At 41.1% G+C, this 23,381-nt stretch overlaps 2 protein-coding genes across 3 annotated transcripts; one reads left to right on the top strand and one right to left on the bottom strand.

The window, feature by feature from the left end:
- Nucleotides 1–8,280: 8,280 nt before the first annotated feature.
- LOC131877764 (uncharacterized) lies at nucleotides 8,281–18,713 on the top strand. Of its 2 annotated transcripts, XM_059223543.1 has the most exons (6): nucleotides 8,281–9,229; nucleotides 10,261–10,627; nucleotides 11,265–11,439; nucleotides 11,660–11,820; nucleotides 16,291–16,386; nucleotides 17,718–18,713. In XM_059223543.1, exons 1-6 carry the CDS (start codon nucleotides 8,441–8,443, stop codon nucleotides 17,978–17,980), a joined length of 1,851 nt encoding a protein of 616 aa, XP_059079526.1. In that variant the 5' UTR covers nucleotides 8,281–8,440; the 3' UTR covers nucleotides 17,981–18,713. The 2 variants fall into 2 exon arrangements, with proteins under 2 accessions (XP_059079526.1, XP_059079527.1); XM_059223544.1 differs by lacking the exons at nucleotides 16,291–16,386; nucleotides 17,718–18,713 and adding an exon at nucleotides 11,913–12,130.
- A 2,653-nt stretch (nucleotides 18,714–21,366) lies between these two features.
- On the bottom strand, nucleotides 21,367–22,409 carry LOC131877608 (lysophosphatidylserine lipase ABHD12-like). The gene is made up of 3 exons (XM_059223324.1): nucleotides 22,327–22,409; nucleotides 21,658–21,879; nucleotides 21,367–21,585 (listed from the first exon to the last, which is right to left on the bottom strand). The coding sequence occupies exons 2-3, from the start codon at nucleotides 21,833–21,835 to the stop codon at nucleotides 21,434–21,436; spliced, it is 330 nt and encodes a 109-aa protein (XP_059079307.1). The 5' UTR covers nucleotides 21,836–21,879; nucleotides 22,327–22,409; the 3' UTR covers nucleotides 21,367–21,433.
- Between the last annotated feature and the right edge of the window lie 972 nt (nucleotides 22,410–23,381).

Genomic DNA, 23,381 nt, shown 5'->3' with positions numbered 1-23,381 from the left:
ATAAATTGTCTTATTTTTACCATCTCGTTTATCACTGACAATTTTAGTACCAGCAATATTTCTCCTAAAAACACCGTGAAAACAAGCCATCGGCTTAAGGGGTTGCTGGGCGTTGTGATTATAACACCTACGTTTATTTTATTCCTATCACAGCAGCCCGAAATACATAGATACATAAGACGTTAGGTGAGAGTAACAGGGGGGAAAGTCGATGGCCCACCAAGAGAGTTACGAGACCATCAATTATACGGGAGAGGTGACGTCCCTGAGTCACCAAGGTCGACAAGACCATGATGGACCCGAAAGCTTCATGTTAAGCCAGGATGGCACGAGAATTTTCACATGTCAACTTCGAAACAATAGTCATGATGTTTTCGTGCTCCATAGCAAAGAGATGATCCTGTTGTCTAATAAGACTTAGGAGATGTTCATCGTTGTGCATGAGCTCACGGTCGGTCTGAGAAGGGCCGTGGCTAGAACCAAAGACGTAACCAGCCACACCAGTGGCAGGAGAAGCAAGGAGGGCATTAGCCACAGCGAAATGGGGATGTCGGTTATCGCCCTGGATAATGTGAGCCAGCGAGTGCCAGGATTGGAGATCAGATTCGCAGAGGTTATGAAGAAGTGGCACAGGAAGCCCTGAATATTTGGGGATCTGAACCACTGTTTTGGCCACTGCGCGGACATCATTGTTGGCATTGTCCGGAGCTTCAGCCATGATGCCAGAGGGACTGATCAGCTCACTTCCTGGCACCGTTGAAAGACCGGGTGAGGTCAAAGTACCGGTATTTCGTTCTGGAGTACCAGCAAAGCCCGAGTCACGATCTTCATCACGGGGCATTCACACATGAATAATTATCACAACATACACGTTACTTCAGGAGGAGTGGAAAGGAAAAAGTTCAAAACGCTGCCACCAATATTGTATCGAAGTAAACGCAATGAAGGGTCGTAAAGAACTACTGTTTTTCGTCGCAAGATCGAACAGAGAAAATTAGAGAGAGCAAGTGGACAAGCGCGCAATAAATATACTATGGATACACTATCACCACAATATCAGCGCCCAGCCAGTTAGATCGGACTGTGGGTACATAGTTCTCCTTGGTGTTGAACGAGTAATCTTCTTTTAGGTGTAGTGGGGTGACCCCAGGTGTGTATCGGATGTAAGTAGTCCCATTGAAACACGTGATTCGGGCTTACTTGGGTTGGCGGATGAAAACCATACGTTTTCTCAAGACATTTTGATCAATACCGTTCCGGGAGCAATCATTCATCCTGTATCTCATTTATCCATATTATATTAGGATGATGAACTCAATTGTGGACGGAACATATGAATAAAGCTTATCATTTTTGAGCATTAACTTGTCTAGCTGTGCACATTACTGTCATAGCTTGGGTTCACCCAAAGATGAACTCAGTGAAACTGTGTTTGTTAGAACTAGCCAACGGTTGACTTGCTGTAGGGTATCGTCTTTCACTTGTTCTGCTGGCACGTCATTGAATCTGGTCAGCCTGGCCATGAGCTTCGGGTTGGGACGACCATTGTCGTTCCAGGCGTAGCCTTCCATCTCATCTTGCAGCATTAACTTATGGTAGACTTCATTATTTGGGGTTTGATCCTCACAACAACATGGGGGGCTGGGTGAGTTGTTGTTCTTCAATTCCTCAGGGTGACTAACGGTGTCGTCATCCAACTCGCGGGGTTATTCCTCTGGTTCTTGGTCCAAGGGTGGAGAATCTATCTCGGGGCAAGAAACAATTTCGTTCTCTACTTCTTCCTCTAAAGGGACCATCCGTTTGGCCTGGCTGGGGGTGACGGCGTTGATGTTGGCTTTGCAGAAAGCGCCAGTAGAAGGAGGCTTTACTAATATCACTTTGTACATCTGATGATCTTCAGGAATAATCTCGATATCAGATGCTGGGTTCCCCTTGGACACGGGTCGTCGGGATAGGGCGTCAGCATTCCCATGGTTGGCTCTGGGCCAATATTCGATCTGGAAATTGTAGTCTTGGAGTTTCTCTCTACATTGGAGGAATTGTCTATTAATGACATGGACGTCATTAACTGCGTAGCATTATGATCCATCCTTCTCTTACCGGGGCATGCGCAGGCCCAAGGGGACATGCATGGCGATATAATCCCATTGTTTAGCCTTTTGTCCAACATATTGCGAAGGTTGGCTCTCATCGGGGGATTGAGGGGTGCACTGGGTCCTTAACCGGGCTGGCGTCTCCGGTGTCGACCTGAAACTCAATAAGATCTGTCTTACCCACATCGTACTTGGATTGGAATACAACGTGGAAAATCCGATAGAGGAGGTCTTCGGTGAGTCGTTTCTGGGCCTTGATCAATTTAGGGTGCTGGCGAATCTGGTCTTTGAACAATGCATGGACTGTTTCTCTCTTCTGTGCAGATTGGCTGTCTCGGGCCGGGGGGGCTCCAATGAACTTGGATAATAGCTGGTGAATGACGGTTCCATCCTTTTCAGTGTCTAACTGATGACACTCAGGTTCTGGACCTTTCTGGAGAAAGATGGACCTAGTTGGGTCATCAGTATGCAATGTGTAAACAATACCTAACTTTGTTCCAGCTTTGATTGTGTTGGGTTGAACGTTGGTATTCAGGACGGGCTCGCTGGTGTTTGCTTCCATTGAAGATACCTCTGCCACAAGGGCATCGGCTTTCTTGTGTTCCAGTTTCATATGCGGGTGAGCAACGAAACTTCCTGCTTCCTCCCGTGAGGTCTGTGGGCCTTGAATAGCTGACTCGGCGCTGTGCTGAACCCTTGGCGTTTGTTTGGTAGAGACAGCTTGGACGGTGAGGGGTGGGCATACATTGATGGCGTGGTAGGCAGCGGCCTCATCGTGTTTGTTAATGAACTGGGTTACCTCATTGCCGCTGTACAGTGGGATGCGTTGACCTTTGGGTCCAACGTGGGCAACGGTATGTTGCAGATCGGGTTTGAGTGGCATCCTCTTTATAGGGGAAGCTCCAAAGATAGCATTGGTGCCCAGGTTCTCCACTATCAAACAGCGGGCTTTCCATTCATCGCAGATGGAGTCAATCCTGCTTGGGAGCTTAGTTATCCCTATTACGTGCAAGGGCTGTAGTCCAGGGGCGGTGACCTGAGTGTCTTGCAGGGTGACCTTAGGGCGCTTGGCCGGGTCTGGATATGCACGCTGGAATGTTTCATAATCGATTAGATTGTGAGTGAGGTTACATGTATTGACTAGCATGTGTGTGCTACTTAACCCTATTTTCACTTTGATGAGTGCGGGGACTTGATTGGCCGGGTTGCAGTTGATGCTGTTTACCGTGGAATCCACGAGAAGTTGATTGGATTATCGACATCGGGATTGGTCAATTGCTTGATGGCTGGATCAGGCAGGTGATCATCATCTCATGGATTGGTCATGTGTGCGTGGTTGTGCGTGCGAGAGGAAATTGATTCCTCGTGTTCTTATCCCTAAACGGGGATTTGATGGGACATTCTTGGGCCTAGTGTCCCTTACCGTTGCAACAATTAGAAGTGCTACCATGCTTAGCTGTATTGGGCTGGCCTTTAGCTTCCTTAGTCGGTGGGTGCTTGGCTTTGGGTTGGCGGCTTTGAACAAGTCATTCGTCGTCGTTGTTGGATCCTCTCTTTTGTAAATGGCACCGTTTCTTGGCCGAAGACTGGACTTGGACATTACCAATTTCCAACTGTTTGGGCGTTTCCCTGGGTGTGTAATACTCTGGTTTGCGCGGGGTAGGTGTGGAACTCTGATCATTTACTAATCTCCTCTTTTCCATATGGGTTTGCTCCTTGTTGGCAGGGAACTCGAAGGCTTGCGTGAGAGCGTTGGGGTATGTAATAAAACGCCCATTACTGATGGAGTCTGGTGTGATTGCTCATGCTCGCACTTATCATTCTAGTCAACATGTATATAAACCCGTTCTAGTTAAATAATAAAACAGTCATCTCAATAGACTCCCAATGAGAACATGACATGACAGTTCTCGTTGGGAGAGTATTGAGATGACCGTTTTATTATTTGACTAGAACGGGTTTATATACATGTTGACTAGAATGATAAGTGCGAGCATGAGCAATCACACCAGAGTCCTTGACGTTTCTGCTGATGTTATCGCCCATTATGGTTGCAAGAAACTGATTGAGTTTAATTGATCGGTAACCTGTAGGGTCTGCCCGTCCTCCAGCGTAGGGTTCTACGATTTATAGATTGGATCTTCATGGTTCATCTCCTTCGAAGTAGGTGTCTTCCCAAAGTTGATGTAGCCAGATGTGGAAGGTACAGATGTCTTCTTTTGATGCCTTTGCTCATAATTGGTACGGGCTATCTGTTGATGCATGGGAGAGAAAACTTGCTTTCGGACTCAGGTCCAGAATTTGTCTGTTGATCGGAATACATATGGGTCTCATACAGCGGGTAGCCGTTGCCACCGCCTTGTTGTAGCTTGAAATTGATAGAATTTTCGATCAGTGGCCCTGATCAGGATTGGTAAGCTGATGAGGAGCCCATTGTTTTGGAGATTCCGCTTCTGTTGTCGGAGAGCATTGAGCTCGCCTTCCATTTCCCTGATCTTTTGGATGATTCCATCTTGTCTTTCCACATGGGCCATGTTAATTATTTGGTTAATTGTACTTGGGTCGGGTGGCTGAGGTTAGGATTGGTTTGTTAGTAGGTTGGTTATTTTGACTGGAATTGTGAAAGATTGGTATAAGTGATTTGTGATCTGAATGGACGGCCACCTTTTGGTTACCAATGAGGTATTGGCTGAACCTCTGAATCCGAAGTCCCTTGCAACAGCCTCAAGGTCTAGTTTCTCCACTTCAGAGGTAGCTCTGGATGCTACTGCTACCGCCTGACCGGTCAGTGGGGTGTCTCCCTGGCCAGGATGGCGTATAGACCATCCGTGTGGGCGTCAACAATAATGTGGGTGGGCAATGTTGGGTCAAAAAGGCCATGAAAAACTTAAGAACATGTAGCTGATAGTGCCGATTTTAGTCCCATTGACACCCTCTTTTAACGGTAGAGCTTGGACCCACTCCGGACTACGGTCAATGGACGAGACATGGGTCTGCCAGTTGGTAAAATGCCAGCCTAAAGTCTAGTTTTGAAAGGACTTTGCATCCCGTTAATTGGGCTTTAATGCTATCTGGAGTTGGGATGGGGATCCGTGTGTCCCTCAGCTCGGAGTTTAGTCCCCTGAGATCAACAATCATTCGTATCTGGCCTCTTTCTTTGAAGCCAATGGCAAGCTTTGAGACCCACTCAGCAGGGCTCACATGTTCTTCAATGACATTTTCATAAAGCATTTGCAATTCTTCTTCTTTGATGTGGCTCTGAAGGTGAAAAATGCGGCTTCAGTGGTTTTCCTGGTTATCATTGATAACTTTTTCCTAAGTTCTTTGAAATGAATGAGACCCCGATTCCGCGTGCGGTCATTTTGATCGCAACGTTTCGTTTGACATTCACAATGATGCCCATCGTAATATAAAAAAAGTTTAAATATCGAAACATTGTCTGGATTTAGAAATTAGCCCTGATAAAGCCTAATCTTATTAAGGCGACAAATCATCACTAAAATCTAAACTCGTAAATATGACGCGTGGGATGCACTATTGAAGTAAGATTTTGCGAACTGGTGATGTCTGTAACTCTTGAACTATTTGAGCTACAGATGCGAGTGAAACTGTTTTACAATTGTGTGTATTGTCTCATTTCAAGTTGGTATAGGACGTTGAGTACTGAAGTAAAATTTGGCAAACTGGTGACGGCTCTAACTCGTGAACCATTTCAGCTACAGTTACAAGCGTAACCGTTTAAGAATGGTGTGTGTTGACCCATTGTCAAATGGTATAGCACGTATCTATAGCTATAATAGTTCGACATTCGACATTGGCTATAAGGATATTACCTACATTATTGATTGGACAACTCGTTCACCTCAGCCCTTGGTATGCATGATAGTTCTGAATCTTTAAACGACCTCAGAACGTTTCCTGGGTCCAACTAGACACAGTCTGACGCGAATTGAGGAGTATCAATCAATGGCTCCCCGATACGTGTCAATTCACAATCGTCGTCAAGACTTGGTCGAAAAAAACGGTAAACAGTAAACGGTCGAGATAAAGTAAGATCCCATTTCATGTCTCACACTGTATATTACTGTACTCACACGAGAAATACAATTGATGATGAAATGTTATATCAAGGGTTGGTGGTTCGTCTTTCCTAGGGACGGTAGAGTTGGCTCTTTAGAAAATTACAACTGGAGGACGCATGAGATTCCATGTCTTGTATCTCCCATTAGTTTTAAATTCAAAATAGTTATTGCTCTTCACAAAAAAGTCTGGTGAGCGATAACTCATCATCAAGCTCTCGATTGCATAATTTTTTTTGGTTTGCTTTCTCACGGGCTTTTCTAACCGGCGCAAGGAATGTAATCCCCATTACTATCAAAATGAGAGGTTATGATTCGTCTACGGTATGTATTAGTTTTTAATCTTTATATGATATTTGAAGAAAAAAAGCATTGAACAAACCTTCATACCTTGCTCTGCAATACACGAGCCTTCCCACGTCTCAAATAGACTATAGCCTAGCTGTATTTGGTAACTCTAAAAATATGGGCAGATAACAAAATTTCAAAAATGGGGCCTGTGGCTAATTGTCGCACTCTCTAACTGGCAAAATCAATTAGACAGTTTAACCCTTGGTGTTTACTTATGTGCAAGCTAAGAATAAACCAGTAGACTTTGTCAGAGGATTTGATCCGATTCTATTCTTGGCGACTTTCAATGAGTGTTTGGTAGAGCTCATTGCGATTTTTACTCGACTTAGTTGTTGAGCCAACTCATCCAAGGTCTATTTTGCTTCGTGCAAAGAGAATCTGTAACTCCAGCAAGAATTGGAAAACTCGAGATGGCGTTGGCCTTCAACGAGGGAATCAACATGAACCTCACCCCGGATTCTGTGACACAAAATGACAATTACACGTCGTATTACGTAGCATCAACAAAAGTTGGTGTTAACCATCTATTCACAACTGCTGCAAGCGTGTTCGCCCTGGAAAGCAGCCCTGCGTTTAAAACTTATGATCTGTCAAGCAGAGGGAGCGGGGTCTTCGCTAATCACAATAACTGTGGATGCGATCCAAAAGTTTCATCACCATCCGGTGTGGGGATTCCTTCAGGATAAAGTACCGAATGTGATGTCCGAATTCCACAATGTGGCACGGTACGTGGTTCGTCACCGGTTCATACAGTTCAGCGCTATGGGAATACAAAGATACACTCGTGGAACCAACTTCCCTTCCCATATCGCAGGAGCCATCGAGATACTTAGACCTATGGATGTCGGCAAGACTCTCAAGGATTGCAGCTCTAGGGAGCTTTGTGACCATCTACAAATATCAAATAGGTAGAGCAATTATTACTTGCGTACAAAGAGAAAACGGAGAAATCTGTCGACATGGAGAAATATGACGAGGGTGGAAAATCTCACTGTGCTTGGAAATACAAGTTTCTTGATCTTGATCTTATGATCAGTAAATTCGAGGAGAACAAGTTACGGATTTCATGTCTTTCGAATTGATTATGTCCAATAGTTACGATTTCTTATATGAAATGGCAATTTGATAAAAAAAAATTGAGTCAGATTAAATCATCCAAAAGTCATAATGGTGACCGCTCATCAGTACGTCTTTTTTTGAGGTGAGTGGTTTCCCGATCTTTTGTTCACTTTTCCATTTTCTGATTGATTTAACGTCGATGCAAGTGGATCAAGTAAAGAAATGCAAAAAATAAGAAGGTCTGAAAAGGAAAAATCGCTCAAAGGAACAATCCCAATGAACGTGATGGAGTTGGTCCTAACATATCCGGGACCAAGGGCCTTGCAGAAAATTATCTTAGGTGCGGGAATTTTCCTTAATATAGGGAAGTTCATATGTTTGGCATTTTTGGATGTTGGAAATGCCGCAATGCGACCACGCGATTCTGATTTTACAAATCATTAAATTCTACCATCGAATATTGCCCTCCAACAATTCTGTAAAAGTATGCGAGGGCTTAGAGCAGAGACAACGATAATCATGTCATAGTTTCGTTTCTATAACACATTTTTTTCTTAAAGGCATTGTGGAAAATTGCGATTGGAAAAAACACGAGACCCTTTGCACTGCTTTTATTGTCTATTCCATCAATTTGCATTTCAAAGGGTCTAGTGTTTTCAAAAAGTTAAGATTTGATTGCCAGCGTGATTTTTTTGCAAAGGTTGAGATTGACAATCAAGATGAATTAATAGGTCTCCTCATTTCATCATCACATCAATCTCCCATATTTGCAAAGTTGCAGAACCTTATCAATTTTGGTGATCTTTCGGGCCTCCTCCATTTAAAAGGCAAAGCCGAAAGATCTGCTTCCACTTTGTAATGAACTTTGGAAGAATGACCATGACACTCAACTTCGCGTTCGTGGCCATCATTTATCTCTCTTTAAAGCTTGGTTGGGCGTTAGAGACCCAAGTGTTATCAAGCATTCAATCATCCTATGAAACCCAATTTCAAAACCATTGTCCTCGAGGATTCACGTTGTTCTCGTTTTCGACTAATATCACACCTTATTTTGACTCGCATTGGACGTTTGTTGCTCTCTCTTATTATCCATCAAAACTGGAAAGGATCAGCTCGACCACAAATTGTGCCTTGATGCTGTTATCCAATTTAAGTGTGAATCAAACGGACACCATTTTAGCTTATTCAAAACCTCTCCGCAAACGTGTAATCATCGTAGAGCTGCAAGAGCAACAAGGTTTGAGCTCTTGGTTAGACATTGGATTCCGTTCTAAAGTTCCTTTCCTGGTAACGATGAATTTACCCGGATCAAAAGTGGTGCCCTTTTACATGATTTGTCCGTTCCAAGACCGATCCACTAGCTCTCGTCCGGTCGTTTATTGGATCGATAACCATGGATTTAATCTCGACTTAGTGGGTGTATTACAAAATGGCTGTAATGGATGCAGTGGTCATTGGACGGTAGGATTTACCTCATCACCGACAGCAGTTGTGACGGAACAATCCAAGATGGACTCACCAACTGGGTTTGAAGTGGATGTTGTGGAGTTGGTCGCCGAACAGTTAGGAGTGACGCTCACTTATGTCCTTGACGGCTCAGAATGGACTCTTCTTAACGGGCACATTCTTGGTCAAAGAACCCTTGATGTGAGTAAAATGTTACTGACGTTGATCGTTTGACAGATATCTGTGGTGGTAGCAAGTCTAGATTTCAAATTGCAGCTCGGGATAACTGGATAAAGGCCTGGATATCCAATAGGGGCACGATTGGGCCTAAGCAAAACACTTGGTTATATTTTTTTCTTTTGTGGCTGATTGGTAAAAACACTATACAATACTGTTCCAGGAAAGGATAAAAATAGACCAGTGTTTGGTTATTGGAATGTTACGACAGTGCTTGAACTGTTACCGAAAAAAGCAATGGTTTGCTATTACTGCTACTTCTTAGAAATAGTTGCACGTCACTGTTAGTCACCGATACCCCTACTTTTACAGAAAAAAAATGGCCTGAAATTACAAAAAAGATGGTTTAGAATATTTTTAATGTTTTGTGAATATAACGTGAAACAAATGACGAAAACACAAGGGTACTGAGGAAAAAAGAAACTAGGGTTCAGACACTAAGGGTTTATGGTTTTAATCTTGTTTTATAACTTTTAGAAAACATTTTGATTAGTATTTTTCATTGTTCTTTTCATGGTTTTAAAAAACGTTAACATAACGCAAGCATTATTCTGGTTTGACGAGAGGAAAATCAGAAATACATTTTGACGCTAACTTATGATTTTTCGTCATTCAACCAATAATGTCAAACGTCACTGAAAAGGTAAATTGATAATCATAGTCGCAACCTCCAGTGATTATATGTTGATCCCATTGGTTCCAAATAAATCACTACATTTCAGACAGAACTTTTTCAAAATATCGCGGAGGAAATCTTTATACATGATTTCTTTCCCTTGATCAAAAAAGATGAAAGTAATGGTAACTGGAGGGCTAAAAACCCGTTCCGATACTGTTACTTTTGAAGAGAAGTAACGCGTTAGTTATATATTTAATGAAGCCCTCGTTACGACATATTCATATCTTTTTGAAATTCGAGCAAGAAATAAGTAGCACTAACGTGGGTTGCAGTTGAAATTTCAAATTGTTTTCATTTCATCTTTGGGCTCTTTCAGGTTCACACGTATGTCTACGACTTAAGCATTGGAAACACCCTCACCGTTCTCCCCAATCAAGAATATGTAGATTTCACCGATATAACGTTCTTTTTTGATATTCTTTACGGCTCGCGAATCCCAATACCTATTCCGAACTATTTGAGCATTGTTCGCGTTCTCTCATTGGAGCTTTGGATCGCTATCATAACGAGCAACATTCTAATTTCTTTCTCGTTATACGCTTTGATTAAAATCTATGAGGGGGAAGTGTTGAAGATCAATGCTGTAACGAAACCCAGAGCCAATTTCAAAGAAATCTTGGTGCGTATTTCCATTGGCCTCACTGAACCGGAACATGTCCGTTGGTTTCCCAACTTATGTGGTGGTACGTAAACAGGTCTGAAACATACGAACTAGATGATGTTCAACCTTATACTATCTTCGTTCTTCATTGAATTTTTTAAGTGTCTTATTCGTCAGAGAAAAATCTGTCAAATGAAATCATTGTCATAAGAATACAATGACCTGGACCAAAAAAGAGCAAACGTAGAAAGGACTTCAAATAAGTCAATCAGCAAAATTTACCAAAGAAACTAGTAAAATTTCAGTTGCCTTGGAATGTACTCCATTACGCTACTAGTTTTCAATAATTTTTGGGACAAAGGCAATGTCTTTAAGCTGAACTAGTGGCGTCTTGAATAAATCATTGGCAACATATTTCTTTTGGATTATCTTCTTATTTCTTGTTTGGGCATGCTTCGAACAGTAAGCCTACTTAGGGCCGACAATCAACAGTAAGTTGTATTGCAATATTATATTTGTCACCATATAATGGAAATTAAAAGCTGCTGAGCCCGTAAAAAAGGGCATGAGAATAACACAGTGATTTCAAAAAACGAGTAATGCCTCGTTGCGAGTAATCGACTCATTTCAAACTTATTGACCGAGTTTTGTCTCTACCATGTATTCACTTTCAAAGCTAGTTCAAATTTATCTCATTGTATCACTTTGGTTATTTTCAGGATCTATTGCAACGGGTGCTTTTTATTTCTACTCTATGATTTTATGCATGGCGTACACCTCTACATTGCTCTCGATGTTAATACAAGCAAATAAGGAGCATCCAGTGGATAATTCAGCTGATGCGTGGAAGCGTGGCACAACTATTTACACTTTGAATTATATTGATTTCTTGTGGTAAGTCCAATTTGTACCTTTTCAACGCTGACAGACTGATTTTTATCCTATGAAGACTATATAATGCAGATAATTCTTTATTTGCCAACTTTTTTTTGCATTTTTGATTCAATTTACGTCGGTGCATAAACTCCCTTCTCTTGAGAACAAATTTGATTTTTTTCGGTTACCACTTGCAAAGGTGGACCTCCCATATGTATTTCTTGCGCTTCTTTTACAGTACAGATTGCCCTAACTTCCAATTGTATCCGGAGGATTTACAAAAGGTTGCATACCAAATAATCAAAACAAATGGGATGGTAAACGATTCTGTGATGGGTAACGTTACAAAGTATTTGCGGTCGGAAATCTTTCAAGACGGTGCAATCGTTACGTCAAGTGGTAAGTGATCATGAGCGACTTTGAAAGATAATATTGAACTATAAACACAAACATTGAATCAAGCTGCCGATGGACGCTAATAGCCCATTTAGACACCATTTTCAGCAAATTTGAGTGACAAGTCATGATTCACATCTCACATCCTGACCCCTGCCCCGTTTACCCGTACAAAGGCTACTTCGATTGAAGTTTTTGAATCGTCCTCGACCCGGCGACCCAGCGTTTAGTGCTCCCAAAAAAAAAACAAGAGACAATAACCATGGTCCAAAAGTACGCATAGATTTCATCAACGACTAAATGTAGAATAAAACTGCAAATTGTATGACCAGACACCGTCAGTTTCTTTTACATTTTAATTGATTTCATGCTAGATAAATTATTAGATTAATTCAACGGAGGAAAAAAATAGCACTCTGTACTTAATCATCTTTTTTCTGGCATGCATTTTAGAGTTAAAAGTGGACCTAAAGATGACGTTACTTCCTTGTTAAAAACGGGTTGTTTAATATTACAATTTGTTATAGAAAAAGTGCACCATTATCATTTATTTTTGAAGTGGAGGCACTGTTCTTCACTCTTTGCCCTCGCGGGAAACCGTATCCTCGGACTTCTAGAGGTTTTGATTGCGAGCGGCATCAAAAATTTCTTATCTCATAAACAGTTCACTTTATTCCAAATAAGTACTTGATATGACCATAATATCTTGTTGAATAGATGAACTTGGCCAAATTTGAGCCCAAAACTATGCTTAGGGGAACTCAGGCAATAGGTCTTAAGTTATCGCAAGCTCCTTATATAAACTCAGGTGGACCAATCTTCCACTCTAAAGTATACCGTTAGCTGAAAAATTAAAGTCCTCTATAACAGAAAACCCAATAGCAAAACCCTAGTCTTTTCCTGTAAATTAGATAGCTGACTAATGGGTGAATTATTTCTAACACATAGGCTTACGCCCTCAAGCGGAAAGCGTGATTTTTGGATGGAACTTGGTCGCAACGAACAAAATTTTAGCAATCTAAGGCTAGCTCTTCATCTAAAGGTACGATGACACGTTAGTGCTCAAACTTAGTGCCGGGCCGAAACCTCGTGGAAAACCCACCTCTCTTGGTGCTCATAGGGAAACCTTACTACGGTTGTTCCGGCACCATTATCTGAGAATAGTGCCGTGCCCTAAGCACGCTTGCCCGAGCAAACTGTCAATCATTGTCAGCCAACATGTCAGAGAGCGACTAACACTCAGTCAACCCAGGTGATGCATTCAATGGCTGAATTAAAATGGGACTTACGTTATCATAACCCAAATGCTTGAATTTGAAAAACCCCTTACTGATGCTGGTTCGTTTGAAATTTTTTCAATACCTGGCATTCTTACGCAATTTTTGACAAATTTCAAACTTCACCCCACGCACAACCAATCTGGTCACCCTTTCCTTGAAATTCCGATAGTAGTGTCGGCATATTTCTACTCTTTAGTCTATAATTTGGGTTTTCAACCTTTTTATTGTACATCTATGGAATTTTTCTTGAACCAAAAAAGTTCGAAATGGCGAAAGCCAAGGAGTTTTAAATCTTGGTATCTATGGCGGGTTGATACAAATCGTTGGTCTAAGCTTGGAGACCCTAACTAAATCTTTCACCGTCAGTAAAGTCTGTCCAAACGTCGTATCAACTGCAGGTCATCAAAAACCGTAAACTTTTTAACAGAACGCGATCAGGATCAAGGCTGACCACTAAGCTTGAGCACCAGGGTGTAATCCTGCCTTAAGACTCCTCGCCGGAGCCAAATTTTTGTCATGGAAATGAATGAGACCTCCCAATCAATGGCTAGGTCTGTATAGATGTGACCTTTCTGCTAATTTTTTTCTTTGGCAATGGGACAATACCCGTTCAAATAAAGTTATTTTTTGTGGGAGGCGAGAGAACCTGGGAGGTGATAATAAAAGAGGAAATAAACCCTGGCTACTACTAGAGCGTGCAATGCCTTGTTCACACTGCCCTAATGGCAGTTGGCTAAGTTGGCGTCCGATGGTTATCTTTTAAAGGGATCAGTGATGATTCACCACCTTATGCTGCATTGAATAGAGGAGTAGATCTTTGGATTCCTTCTCAGCTGATTGCCTGATATAGGCCCCCGTCTTGTTCAGTAAGCTCGTTCTTGTCAGCTCTCAAATTTACAAGAAATAAGTTGGACCGTGCAGTTTGCTTGAAGGTCTTCTTTGCAGGGGACTTTAATTTTCCGGCTAGCCTTGTAGAGTGGGAAGCTAATCCTGATGGGTGTATTCCCATTTCGAAATCGACATCTCAGTCATTCAAAAACCTGGACGAATTTGCGATCCTGCGCAATATCTCCCAGCATGTCGATGAAGCCTCCAGAGCCAATGACGTTCTCGACTTGGTCTTTTCCAATGACCCTGATCTGATCCAATTTGTCCATGTGACGCCTAGTAATCTGTCGGATCATCATATTCTTGAGATAGGGTCGGCCATAACTCAAAAGCCGGCGTGCTCTAGAGTAAGATCGGCCAAAAAGTTCGGTCTGGATAAGTTCAAGTTCAAAGATGAAGATTGGCCGTTGATTGTAGAAAGCTTAGAAGAACTAGACCTGAGGCCAATTCTTTGAATGGCGTCTAACTCAATTGACACATGAATTAGTCCACGAATTAGTCAACGACCCTACTTTTGCGTTCTTTGAACCATGTTTAAATTTGGTCGCGACCAAATCATGCACTAATTCGTTGGCCAAACAAGACATAAACTAGACGGGAAGAATTGACCTCCTAATTCGCCTCTAAACTGAAATGCCAAGAACCATGGCTAATTTCCCTGTGCTTGATTTTCATACATTTCAAACATAATTGGAATTGAACATTAAAAACATATTATCATCGTTATTGTAAATTAAAGTAAAAAATCATAAATTACAAATTTGACTGTTAATGCCTATGCCCCCTATGTAATTAAGAAAATACATTTCCATGTGGCCATTCATATTCCACGAGTTGAGTGAATTGGGGGCCTCTGAGCCACACTCCAGCGCTTTGGCAAATGGTTAATCTTCCGAATAAGGAAAATGTCAGAGAAATTTTATGATAAGTGACCGAGAAGATTTTGTTCAACTATTTCATTAACGACTGCCCTTGGGAGAGCCAAGGCAAATGGATTGCCTATGAAAACACCCATACATATTTTGCAAGATGAGGGAGTTATTGAAAAATCACGATTCTAACTAGATGGCTGGCCACAAACCTGTGTGCTATTAAAGCATGGAACAAAATAATGTCGAATATCCCAAGCTTTTTGTAGAATACCTTACAAAAGTTCCGTTTTTGGACATACAAACAAGATTTCTTAAAATCTCTATATCGAACAAAGGTACCTAATTTCGACGGTTTCGGGAAAACATTCCCGTTTCAGCCAATTTTCCCCAAGTCTGGTCACCCTCGGTTAAGATCTTATTTTGATTAAGTATCCTGTTTTTCCCACGAATTTGGCGGGAAAATTTAATGCATCTTTTGATCCAATAGGTCAGTGACTAATTCACCGCCAACAAAACATGAATTAGCAATGATTCAAAGAACGCGAAAAAGTCACGGCTAACTAACGGTGAACTAGTACATGAATTAGGGCATGAACTAGACGCAATTCAAAGAACCAGCCTCTGGTTTCAATTCTGAAACAGGAATCGCCTATAGATGCAGCAATTTATAAAATAGTCACAGTTTTTGAGCAAGTTTGCTCTAATCTAGCAATCTTTGAATGTGTACCGACAGCTGAGACACAGACAGAAATTCCGAAATATCGGAAGATTTTCCTCTGAAAGATATGTGACTATAGGATCATGTAAGTGCTCAAATTGACTAACCTTATCAATCTCAACAGACTTGTCATTAGAACAATGAGCTACTATTTCAAAACTCAGTGGGGTTGAAAACCCACTAGAGAACTGATTGCAAGCATGTATGTCATAACCTCTAAATTGCTAATGGCTTCCCTATCAACCTCAAAAGGCCCAAAAGGGTGTTTCATCTTGCTCTTAGAGTTTGCATAAGAAAAAAAGCCTTTGGATTCGACCTGACCCGGTCCTGATCTCCTCTACTTTCCTTTTTCAACTGGTCATTTTCAATAGAGGCTTCAATCTTACCCTGAATACCTGGGCCTATAGGTATGGGGTCTATACATTGTTACAATGGTAAAGAAAGTCCAAAAAAAGTAATAAAAATAAATTGCATTTCCTTTATTGTTTAATTACAATTACTTTTCAATAGCATTTCAATGAACCAGGTGACTCGAATATGGTTGAAAACTTTGAAAGTAAATGTGACGAAAATGTCAAATTTCTTAGCGGCCTTGAAAGATTATTGAGCCCCAATTCGTACTTATTTAGTATTTGTGAACTATTTCTTCAACGTGTTAACTTTTTAATCGCTTGGGTCTTCCGATGCCGCATTAATCATATTTTCTATCGCATAGGAACTTCAACTGCGTCAACCAAGTTCACCTTTCTGCCAAAGGACATTTATGAGAGTAAAGAAAATTTCCTCGTGTCTACACCAGGAAGTGTTTATGGTATTTCATCGCACCCTCTGAACTCTGGAACCTCGCTCTCTTCAACACTTTTGCTTTAGCTCTTGTGAAAAAAGAAACTCAATGGTGTACGTTTGGTTGGGCATATATCACTGAAATTATGGATCCACCGCGCTAATTTATTGCAACCAAGAATTGTCTTGTAGCCACTAGTACTGCAAGTCAGTTCGGAAACTTTGAAAATTGCGTCATCTTCGTTTAGCCAGCAGCCCTTCCATTTTGACTTACACAAAAGCCCAAACTTCTCTGCGACAGGCTACTTGTAATTGCGGCTGAATTGACTCCTAGTTATAGTGAGCATGTCACAAGTCTTGGTCGCATCAAATCATCGTGGTACGTCTCCAACTTTCAGTGTTTATGGTTTATGGCACCATTTTGATGCGCAGTTCATATCAGTGCAACACCACGGCTTTCAGGCTACCCAAGCAAAAAATGATTGATTCAGTTGAAATTGAAAAGTAGACTGCTCGTAGAACAGATATTAGGGTCTAAAACGTTTGGCCAAAGGCCAAAAAGTGTCCACAGTATTGATGGGATCAACTAATTTTCAAAAATTGAAGTTGTCACAAAACTTGGAAAGCAAGGGCACCAGCCAATTTTGTACGGAACGTAAACAACTAGGTTGAAGCAAAATGGCAACCCTGGTTTTACTTAAGAAAAATCAGGGTTCCTTTTTGGCGCTACCAACTAACGGGTTTCTGACATAGCACACATGATGGCATGTGGGATTGAAATTGTAAGGAAATTTACAAACAATTGGGTGGGTGAAAAAAGGGGTGGCCATCCAAAAATCATCTGGATTTGAAATCAAAACTTTAAGCGCCATCGTTCAATATTTTAGCATTTTATTACGTAACATCGTTCAATCTTTCTAGACATCAAGTTAACGCAATGTTGTTACACGTACAGTACGTCTGAAATCTTGACAAAATCTTTGCCAGTAGATTTTAAAGCAATTTCACATTTTTCGATAAAATAGCCTGAAGCTGTAGGGCACACATTGTTGTCCCCAAAAATTCGTTTGACATAATTTGTAACATATTTGAGCCTCCAGAAAGCGATGAGTAGGAGCTTTACTCAGGTGGTTTAATTCCTGAGATCCACTAAGTTAATCCGTTAAGGCAACTGACCTTCCTAAGTTAAGGCATCCCCTTGTTTGTTAACCTTTCCATTCAATACATCATCGCTCAGGGTAAGGCACTTACAGCTGGAAGTGTTTCACTACTTTTGTTACAACCTTTAAGCACTCATGCACATAAGAATAAAAAAACTCTGATTGGTATGAGCCAGGTTCCAGTGTTCCGCCCTTCCAGTTCCAAAGTACGCCCCATGGGGGGCCAAAATATCTGAAGTTCAAGGTCGATTGATTTCAAGTGGGATTGTGGACAAGATAGCCAAGAAATATGTTGGTCGCAAGGAAGTCCTCGAGGATAAACTCGTGCCCTTGTCCTTGGAGCACATTCTTTCTCCTTTGTTTTTGTTGGCCTCTGGATTATGCTTGAGCATGCTGGTATTGATCAGCGAACTACATCCATGGAGGAGTATGCAGACAGCCGTGACTAAAAACTATAAATGAAATGTCAAACATGTTGAAAACTTTGTGCCCACCCTCACCTTGCCGAAAACTCACTTTGCACAAAAATCTAGAATATGCTAAATATCTCTACAACAATCTTTTGTAACGTAATGATGCGGCCTGAGTAAGAACATTTCTTTGTTATCATGAAGCCAGGGAGCCAAGAGATACTTTTAGATATTGTGAAAGCTTATTACACCTCGAACATGAAAGTGAAGAACACGAGTTCCCCTGTGGGTCATTTGTAAAGACTACGTGCGTTTCAATTTTTCTCAAATATGTTCAAAGAAAACTCTCCGATCCACTTGTTTATTTGTTCATCCTCATTCAAATTTGTTCTAATGTTTTTAGAAACATGGCCTCAGGAAATGACATGCTCGTTAATCAAATCTCACAAGGTCATTGGCCTCCCATGGCAAACTAGTACCATTCATTCATCTTTTTCATGACGAGGTCGACCTTTTTGCAAACTGTTCATTGATGAGCTTAAGAAACTTGCATATGTGCGAGAAAACCCAAGTGCTTGAGGCCTATTTGATCTTGGGTACATGAGTAAACGAAACTTGATTTGTGACAGATGAAAAATTCTGCATGACCATAAATCATTTCCAATCATTACTAATGCCCTCGTCCACCATGCTTGCTGTACCTCGTTTGGATACTTTATTCTATTTTCATGTAATTACATTATTCAGGAACTTTCAATAAATTTCTAAATGTTCAGGACGCGTGTTTTTGTACAGTAGTACACACACACACACACTCTATCCCTCTCTGAGCGCTCTCTTTCCCTGATATAGGTACTTGTAAAGAACCAGCCCGGATGCTAGCTGTGTGGGCTAGCCCGGCTGCGCCACAATCGCGGCAAGAACTACTATGAATTCAGCACATCCAGTGCTTCCAAATCGTTATTGACAAAACTGGTCGCCATTTTGGGACATCGCTTGACAATTATCTTAAACCATTTAAATCCAACATTCATATGCAAAACATTTCATAACATGGCAGGTGACAAAAATATCCAAAAAAATATGGTCATGTGTGGAATGTGTAAAAAATAAATTCATGACCCATGCCGTTTTTGAGAAATTATCATTTTCAGCATGTCTTGACAATAGACGTCAGTTTGTCCCAGTAATTGAAATATCTGAACTACTATCCATAAGGATATGAAGCAATATCGTGGTAAATCAATACAACACTAATCCAAGAACCTTGCATATGCATGCGGTTGTCCAAAAGTCATATTTCATGATCTACTATTCATAAATCTGTTTGGTTCATTTTTCAAAAAGAGGTCACAAAAACTATTCGAACCTAGCACGAACAATACACCCGGCGAGTTCCGGTTGTGGAAATCTGAACTGCCGCATAATCCGCACATTTCATTTCAAGCCATTTGAATGACCGTACCGCTCATGAGGAAAACAATTATGCTCACAAATGTCCGCTGCGAAACCTAGGGACTGATATATCCGAGTTCAATGAAAGCGTTCCAATCCAGGGGCCAGGTACTGGGATTATTACAACTGTTATGTATGATTGTTATGGGAGTAACACACAATCTTGAGCGGTCGAGAAATGTAGATTCTATCTGCAAGGTGCAAAAAATTTGAAGTCATAACGGATCACAAACCATTGATGGGTATTATGCGCAAATAGATAAATTAATTCGATAAATTAAGGCTTTTAGAATTTCGATAGCGTCTCGCCTCAAACAATTTTGCCGTGTATTGCAATGTTGGGGATGGGTATATATGGCGGCGAATTCATTCTCAAGAAATCCAATTTCGTTGATTTTAAGTTTGGCCGAAATTGCCAAATCAGATGACAGCTACCAGTCAGCGTATGAAGCTTTTAAAAACTGCACTCTGCTCACTATCGCCCATCGAACTCTCCTCCTCCAGGACTATTGGGACGAATTATCGATAATTTACACTGTCAAGGGCAAACTCATCGCATACCATGAACGAGTGTACCTACTTGTGCATTCCTCTTTTGAACGAAACAACATTTTGCACCAATTACATGCAACACACAAAGGCATCATTAAGACCCACCAAGCAGCAATGGAGGCCTACTATTGGCCTGATCTTAACGAGGTGAGAGATTTGATTGACATCTGCCAAGTTTATCGCCCTCCATAACAATCAAACACGAAAAAACCATATGTGAGACACTTATCCTGCCCAATCGAATTATTGAATGCCGATCTCTTCGAATTTGGGGGAAATGTCGTCATCATAGATGGTTTCTCCGGTTGCATTTTAGTCGACGGACTAGAATAAACCACCACTAAAGAAATCATTTTAGTGTTTGAAAACTATTTCCATTTGTTCGGCTTTCCTAACAAAGTGCTGACTGACAATGGCCCTCAGTTTCGCCGAGTTCGGTAAATTCCTTGCAACGAAAAGGTGCTCCCACAATACGAAAAGTGCTATTTCTAAAAGTGTTGCCATGACCAAGAACAGGCCGATTTGACGGGAAGCCCGTTCCCAGTTCATATTTCTACAAGTTCGTGGCTAGGGCTTCGTATCGTATCAAAAAGTTTCATGCTTAACTAAGTCCCTGGCTTAACTGTTTTTACAATCTAGTATGGAAGTCATCTTCTGATTTCATCTTCAGACTTACATAAACACATGCAAATGACAGATCCAAAAACTTCTGTTAATGATGAATGTGGAGCATAAACGGCATTGGTCTTGAGAGAGTTGAAGACTGTAAAGTTGAAATCCCTCGTCACAACTGGATCGTCCCAATTTTTGTTTTGTTTGCAACTTGCCACTCACCCGTCATCCTTGAAACAAGAAGATGTGGTAACCTACTAAAAAAAAAAATGGAAGTGCGAGAAGTATATTCTGTTTCAAACTGATAGGATCCAAATCACAATGCTATCCGCACCAAGGGGTGAAATATTGTGATATGAATAACTTGCCAATGAATTGAAAGAAAACAAGAAGAAATGCTACGCTGACAACTTTCATTACGTAGGCGGGCATATTTGAAATTGAAGATATCTCTTGAAAACATAAAGAGCACCCAAAATGGCCTATCGGGGAACTCATGCTAGGCTTCCAGGTTGTCTAAAACATTCGCTTGGGGCGGCCGTAAATCTAAAAACGACGGAGATCCCGCCATGAACACTTTGAGTACACGAAGAGATACATCAAGAAAATCAGAATGAACGTCAAGACACATTTCCTCTCTGAAAGTCGGTTTGTATGAGCTCATTAACGAGGAAAGGAGCAAAATCCCAAACACAAAATAAGTTCCATTACTTTCACGAAAGCTTTTCCTTTCGATGCATTCGTCCGTAGCTTTTAAAGAGCCTTTACAAAGTCAATGCCTGCTGGTACAGCTCTACCAGTTCTTTTATCGACCACAGATTGAATCTGCTTCAATTTAATATCAAAAATAGCCTTTTAAACAAAATTCCGTTACATCAAAATAAGCCTAAGTGTCAATTCGTTGGATAAGGGCACGCAGCTTGACCACGAGATCTGGATCTCGAATGAAGTAGTCATGGCCTATCTTGTAGATATCCGGATTGTATTCCACAAAATCCACGTCGCAACAGGTCTTGGCCTCTTCGTAAAGCGCCCTTCCTTTATTGGCAAAAATAACAAGAAATTTTATTAACCTATTTCGAGACTTATGCGTCACACCACCGTTATTACCCAATTTAATCGGAACCATGCAATCCTTTACGGAATGTAGGATGGTGATGGGCTCCCTTATGGCTTTTATCCATTTGGAGCTATCAAATTCGACTTGTGCGTCTTGAATGGTCTTTGTCACATCCAGAAAGAAAGCCACCATTTTACTAACTTTAAAAGTCTTGACCTCATCCGTCATGTTGTTGAAAGGGGCCAATAAAACGTAGCCATCCGGTCGTCTGCCTGAAAATAGCATGATTATATTTAATGTTGGCCAGTCAAGATTGATAGAATGTTGACAATAAATGAGCTTTGACGTATAAGATGAACATGGAATAAAGATAGAAAAATGCAGAAAATTATATGGGTGCAGATTTGGAGAGGCAGATTGATATTGCCGTTGCTGCTGATTTTTATGATCTTAAAAAAAAACGCGTGTCAAGGAGATAAAAAGTCCAGGACGGACATGGTCAGTTCGAATGGCATAAATATTGCCGTAAGTACTAAAAAGTGCATTTTGACGTATGTCTTGAACATTTATGCATGGTGAAGTGCATATGTTAGCGACTTTCCTTCAGTTCTAAGTTTCAAAAAAGGACCCTCATCTTAGATGTGTCATTAGTTCAGCTTAAGATCATTTCAGAATAAATTGGACCTGCTCTAGCCGGGAAAATGTGTGTATGGCCTCACTTTGGCCGTCGGCCTGGAGATCGGCCCCGAGTCGGACGGCCACGGCCGTACCCAAGGAATGGCCCCAAACGATGATCTTGATCCATGAGTCAATGCATGAATCAGGCAGACGGGGGAGGGGAGGGGAGGAGACTAATCGATGTGATTCCTTTTAAGACGAATCCATTCCTTCAATGCGCACTATGTGTCGTGTTGTGACATGCCGTCAAACGGACTTTCAGAGTCCGATTTTGGTACTTTAGTCACGTGATTGCAAAAACGTGGCTTTACGTTGGATGGTTGGTTTTGATGCACGCCTCAACAGTTTTCATGAAGCCCCACCTTTAATACTTTCAATATAACAAGACCAAGCCAAACCAGCCACAGGCTAAAAGGAACGGAGGGGTCAATAACTTGTTCCTTGATTATGGACAATTATTTTGTTTAAAGCTAAATATGGCATGTTCAGTTTCATACATGTGTACATGCACAAGAGCCATACAATTAAGCCCTGTGGACTTATGAAAAGGGTTTTGTTCAGCTGGTTCCTAAGACAAAGGTCTTTAGATATGTTTGTTCATGTAGCATTGGTCAATGATTTTTGATAAGCTATCAACTATTCTAAGTTTGTGAAGTGAGTAAAACTTCATTCAAGTTAATTCATAGATGTGAAAATGGTGCTTGTCACATTTTACAACATCTCATGGAAATTTCAGCTTGGCCTGTTTGACTCATTTAAATATTGGTCTTACATAGTTTCATTCTCTTTGCTCTCAATCCTAGTGCCCTGTATTAAAAGAGTGCAACAGTGAGGTCAGAGCACCATTGCAGTTAATTTTGAACCTTCAATTCTGTTCCAAAACATTGAGTTTACATGGATCCCAGATCCAAACCAAACACAATTTTGTAAATGTTTGTGCTTTAAGAGTTAGTTCTATGGCTTAAGTTACTTTTCAGGCATCCTTATCTGCAATCACAGCAACACCAGATTCAAACTAGGTATTTTTTAAATAGAAATATAGAAAGTGGCTCAAGAACTGGCATTTGCAACATTAAAAGTACGTTAAAGGGTGCCT

Source organism: Tigriopus californicus, chromosome 3, assembly GCF_007210705.1.
Source record: "Tigriopus californicus strain San Diego chromosome 3, Tcal_SD_v2.1, whole genome shotgun sequence".
Lineage (NCBI taxonomy): Eukaryota > Metazoa > Arthropoda > Copepoda > Harpacticoida > Harpacticidae > Tigriopus > Tigriopus californicus.
Note: the sequence above shows the minus strand (reverse complement) of the source record. Positions and strands in the feature narration are given on the sequence as shown.

What these genes read in the sequence shown, in the direction of transcription:
- LOC131877764 (XM_059223543.1), top strand. Translation starts at nt 8,441, where the DNA reads ATGAACTTTGGAAGAATGACCATGACACTCAACTTCGCGTTCGTGGCC. An exon ending in TTGGTCAAAGAACCCTTGAT is followed by an intron (nt 9,230 to 10,260) that starts GTGAGTAAAATG and finishes GGGCTCTTTCAG; the next exon opens with GTTCACACGTATGTCTACGA. An exon ending in TGCAATCGTTACGTCAAGTG is followed by an intron (nt 11,821 to 16,290) that starts GTAAGTGATCAT and finishes TCTATCGCATAG; the next exon opens with GAACTTCAACTGCGTCAACC.
- LOC131877608 (XM_059223324.1), bottom strand. Translation starts at nt 21,835, where the DNA reads ATGACGGATGAGGTCAAGACTTTTAAAGTTAGTAAAATGGTGGCTTTC. An exon ending in CATGGTTCCGATTAAATTGG is followed by an intron (nt 21,586 to 21,657) that starts GTAATAACGGTG and finishes TTGCCAATAAAG; the next exon opens with GAAGGGCGCTTTACGAAGAG.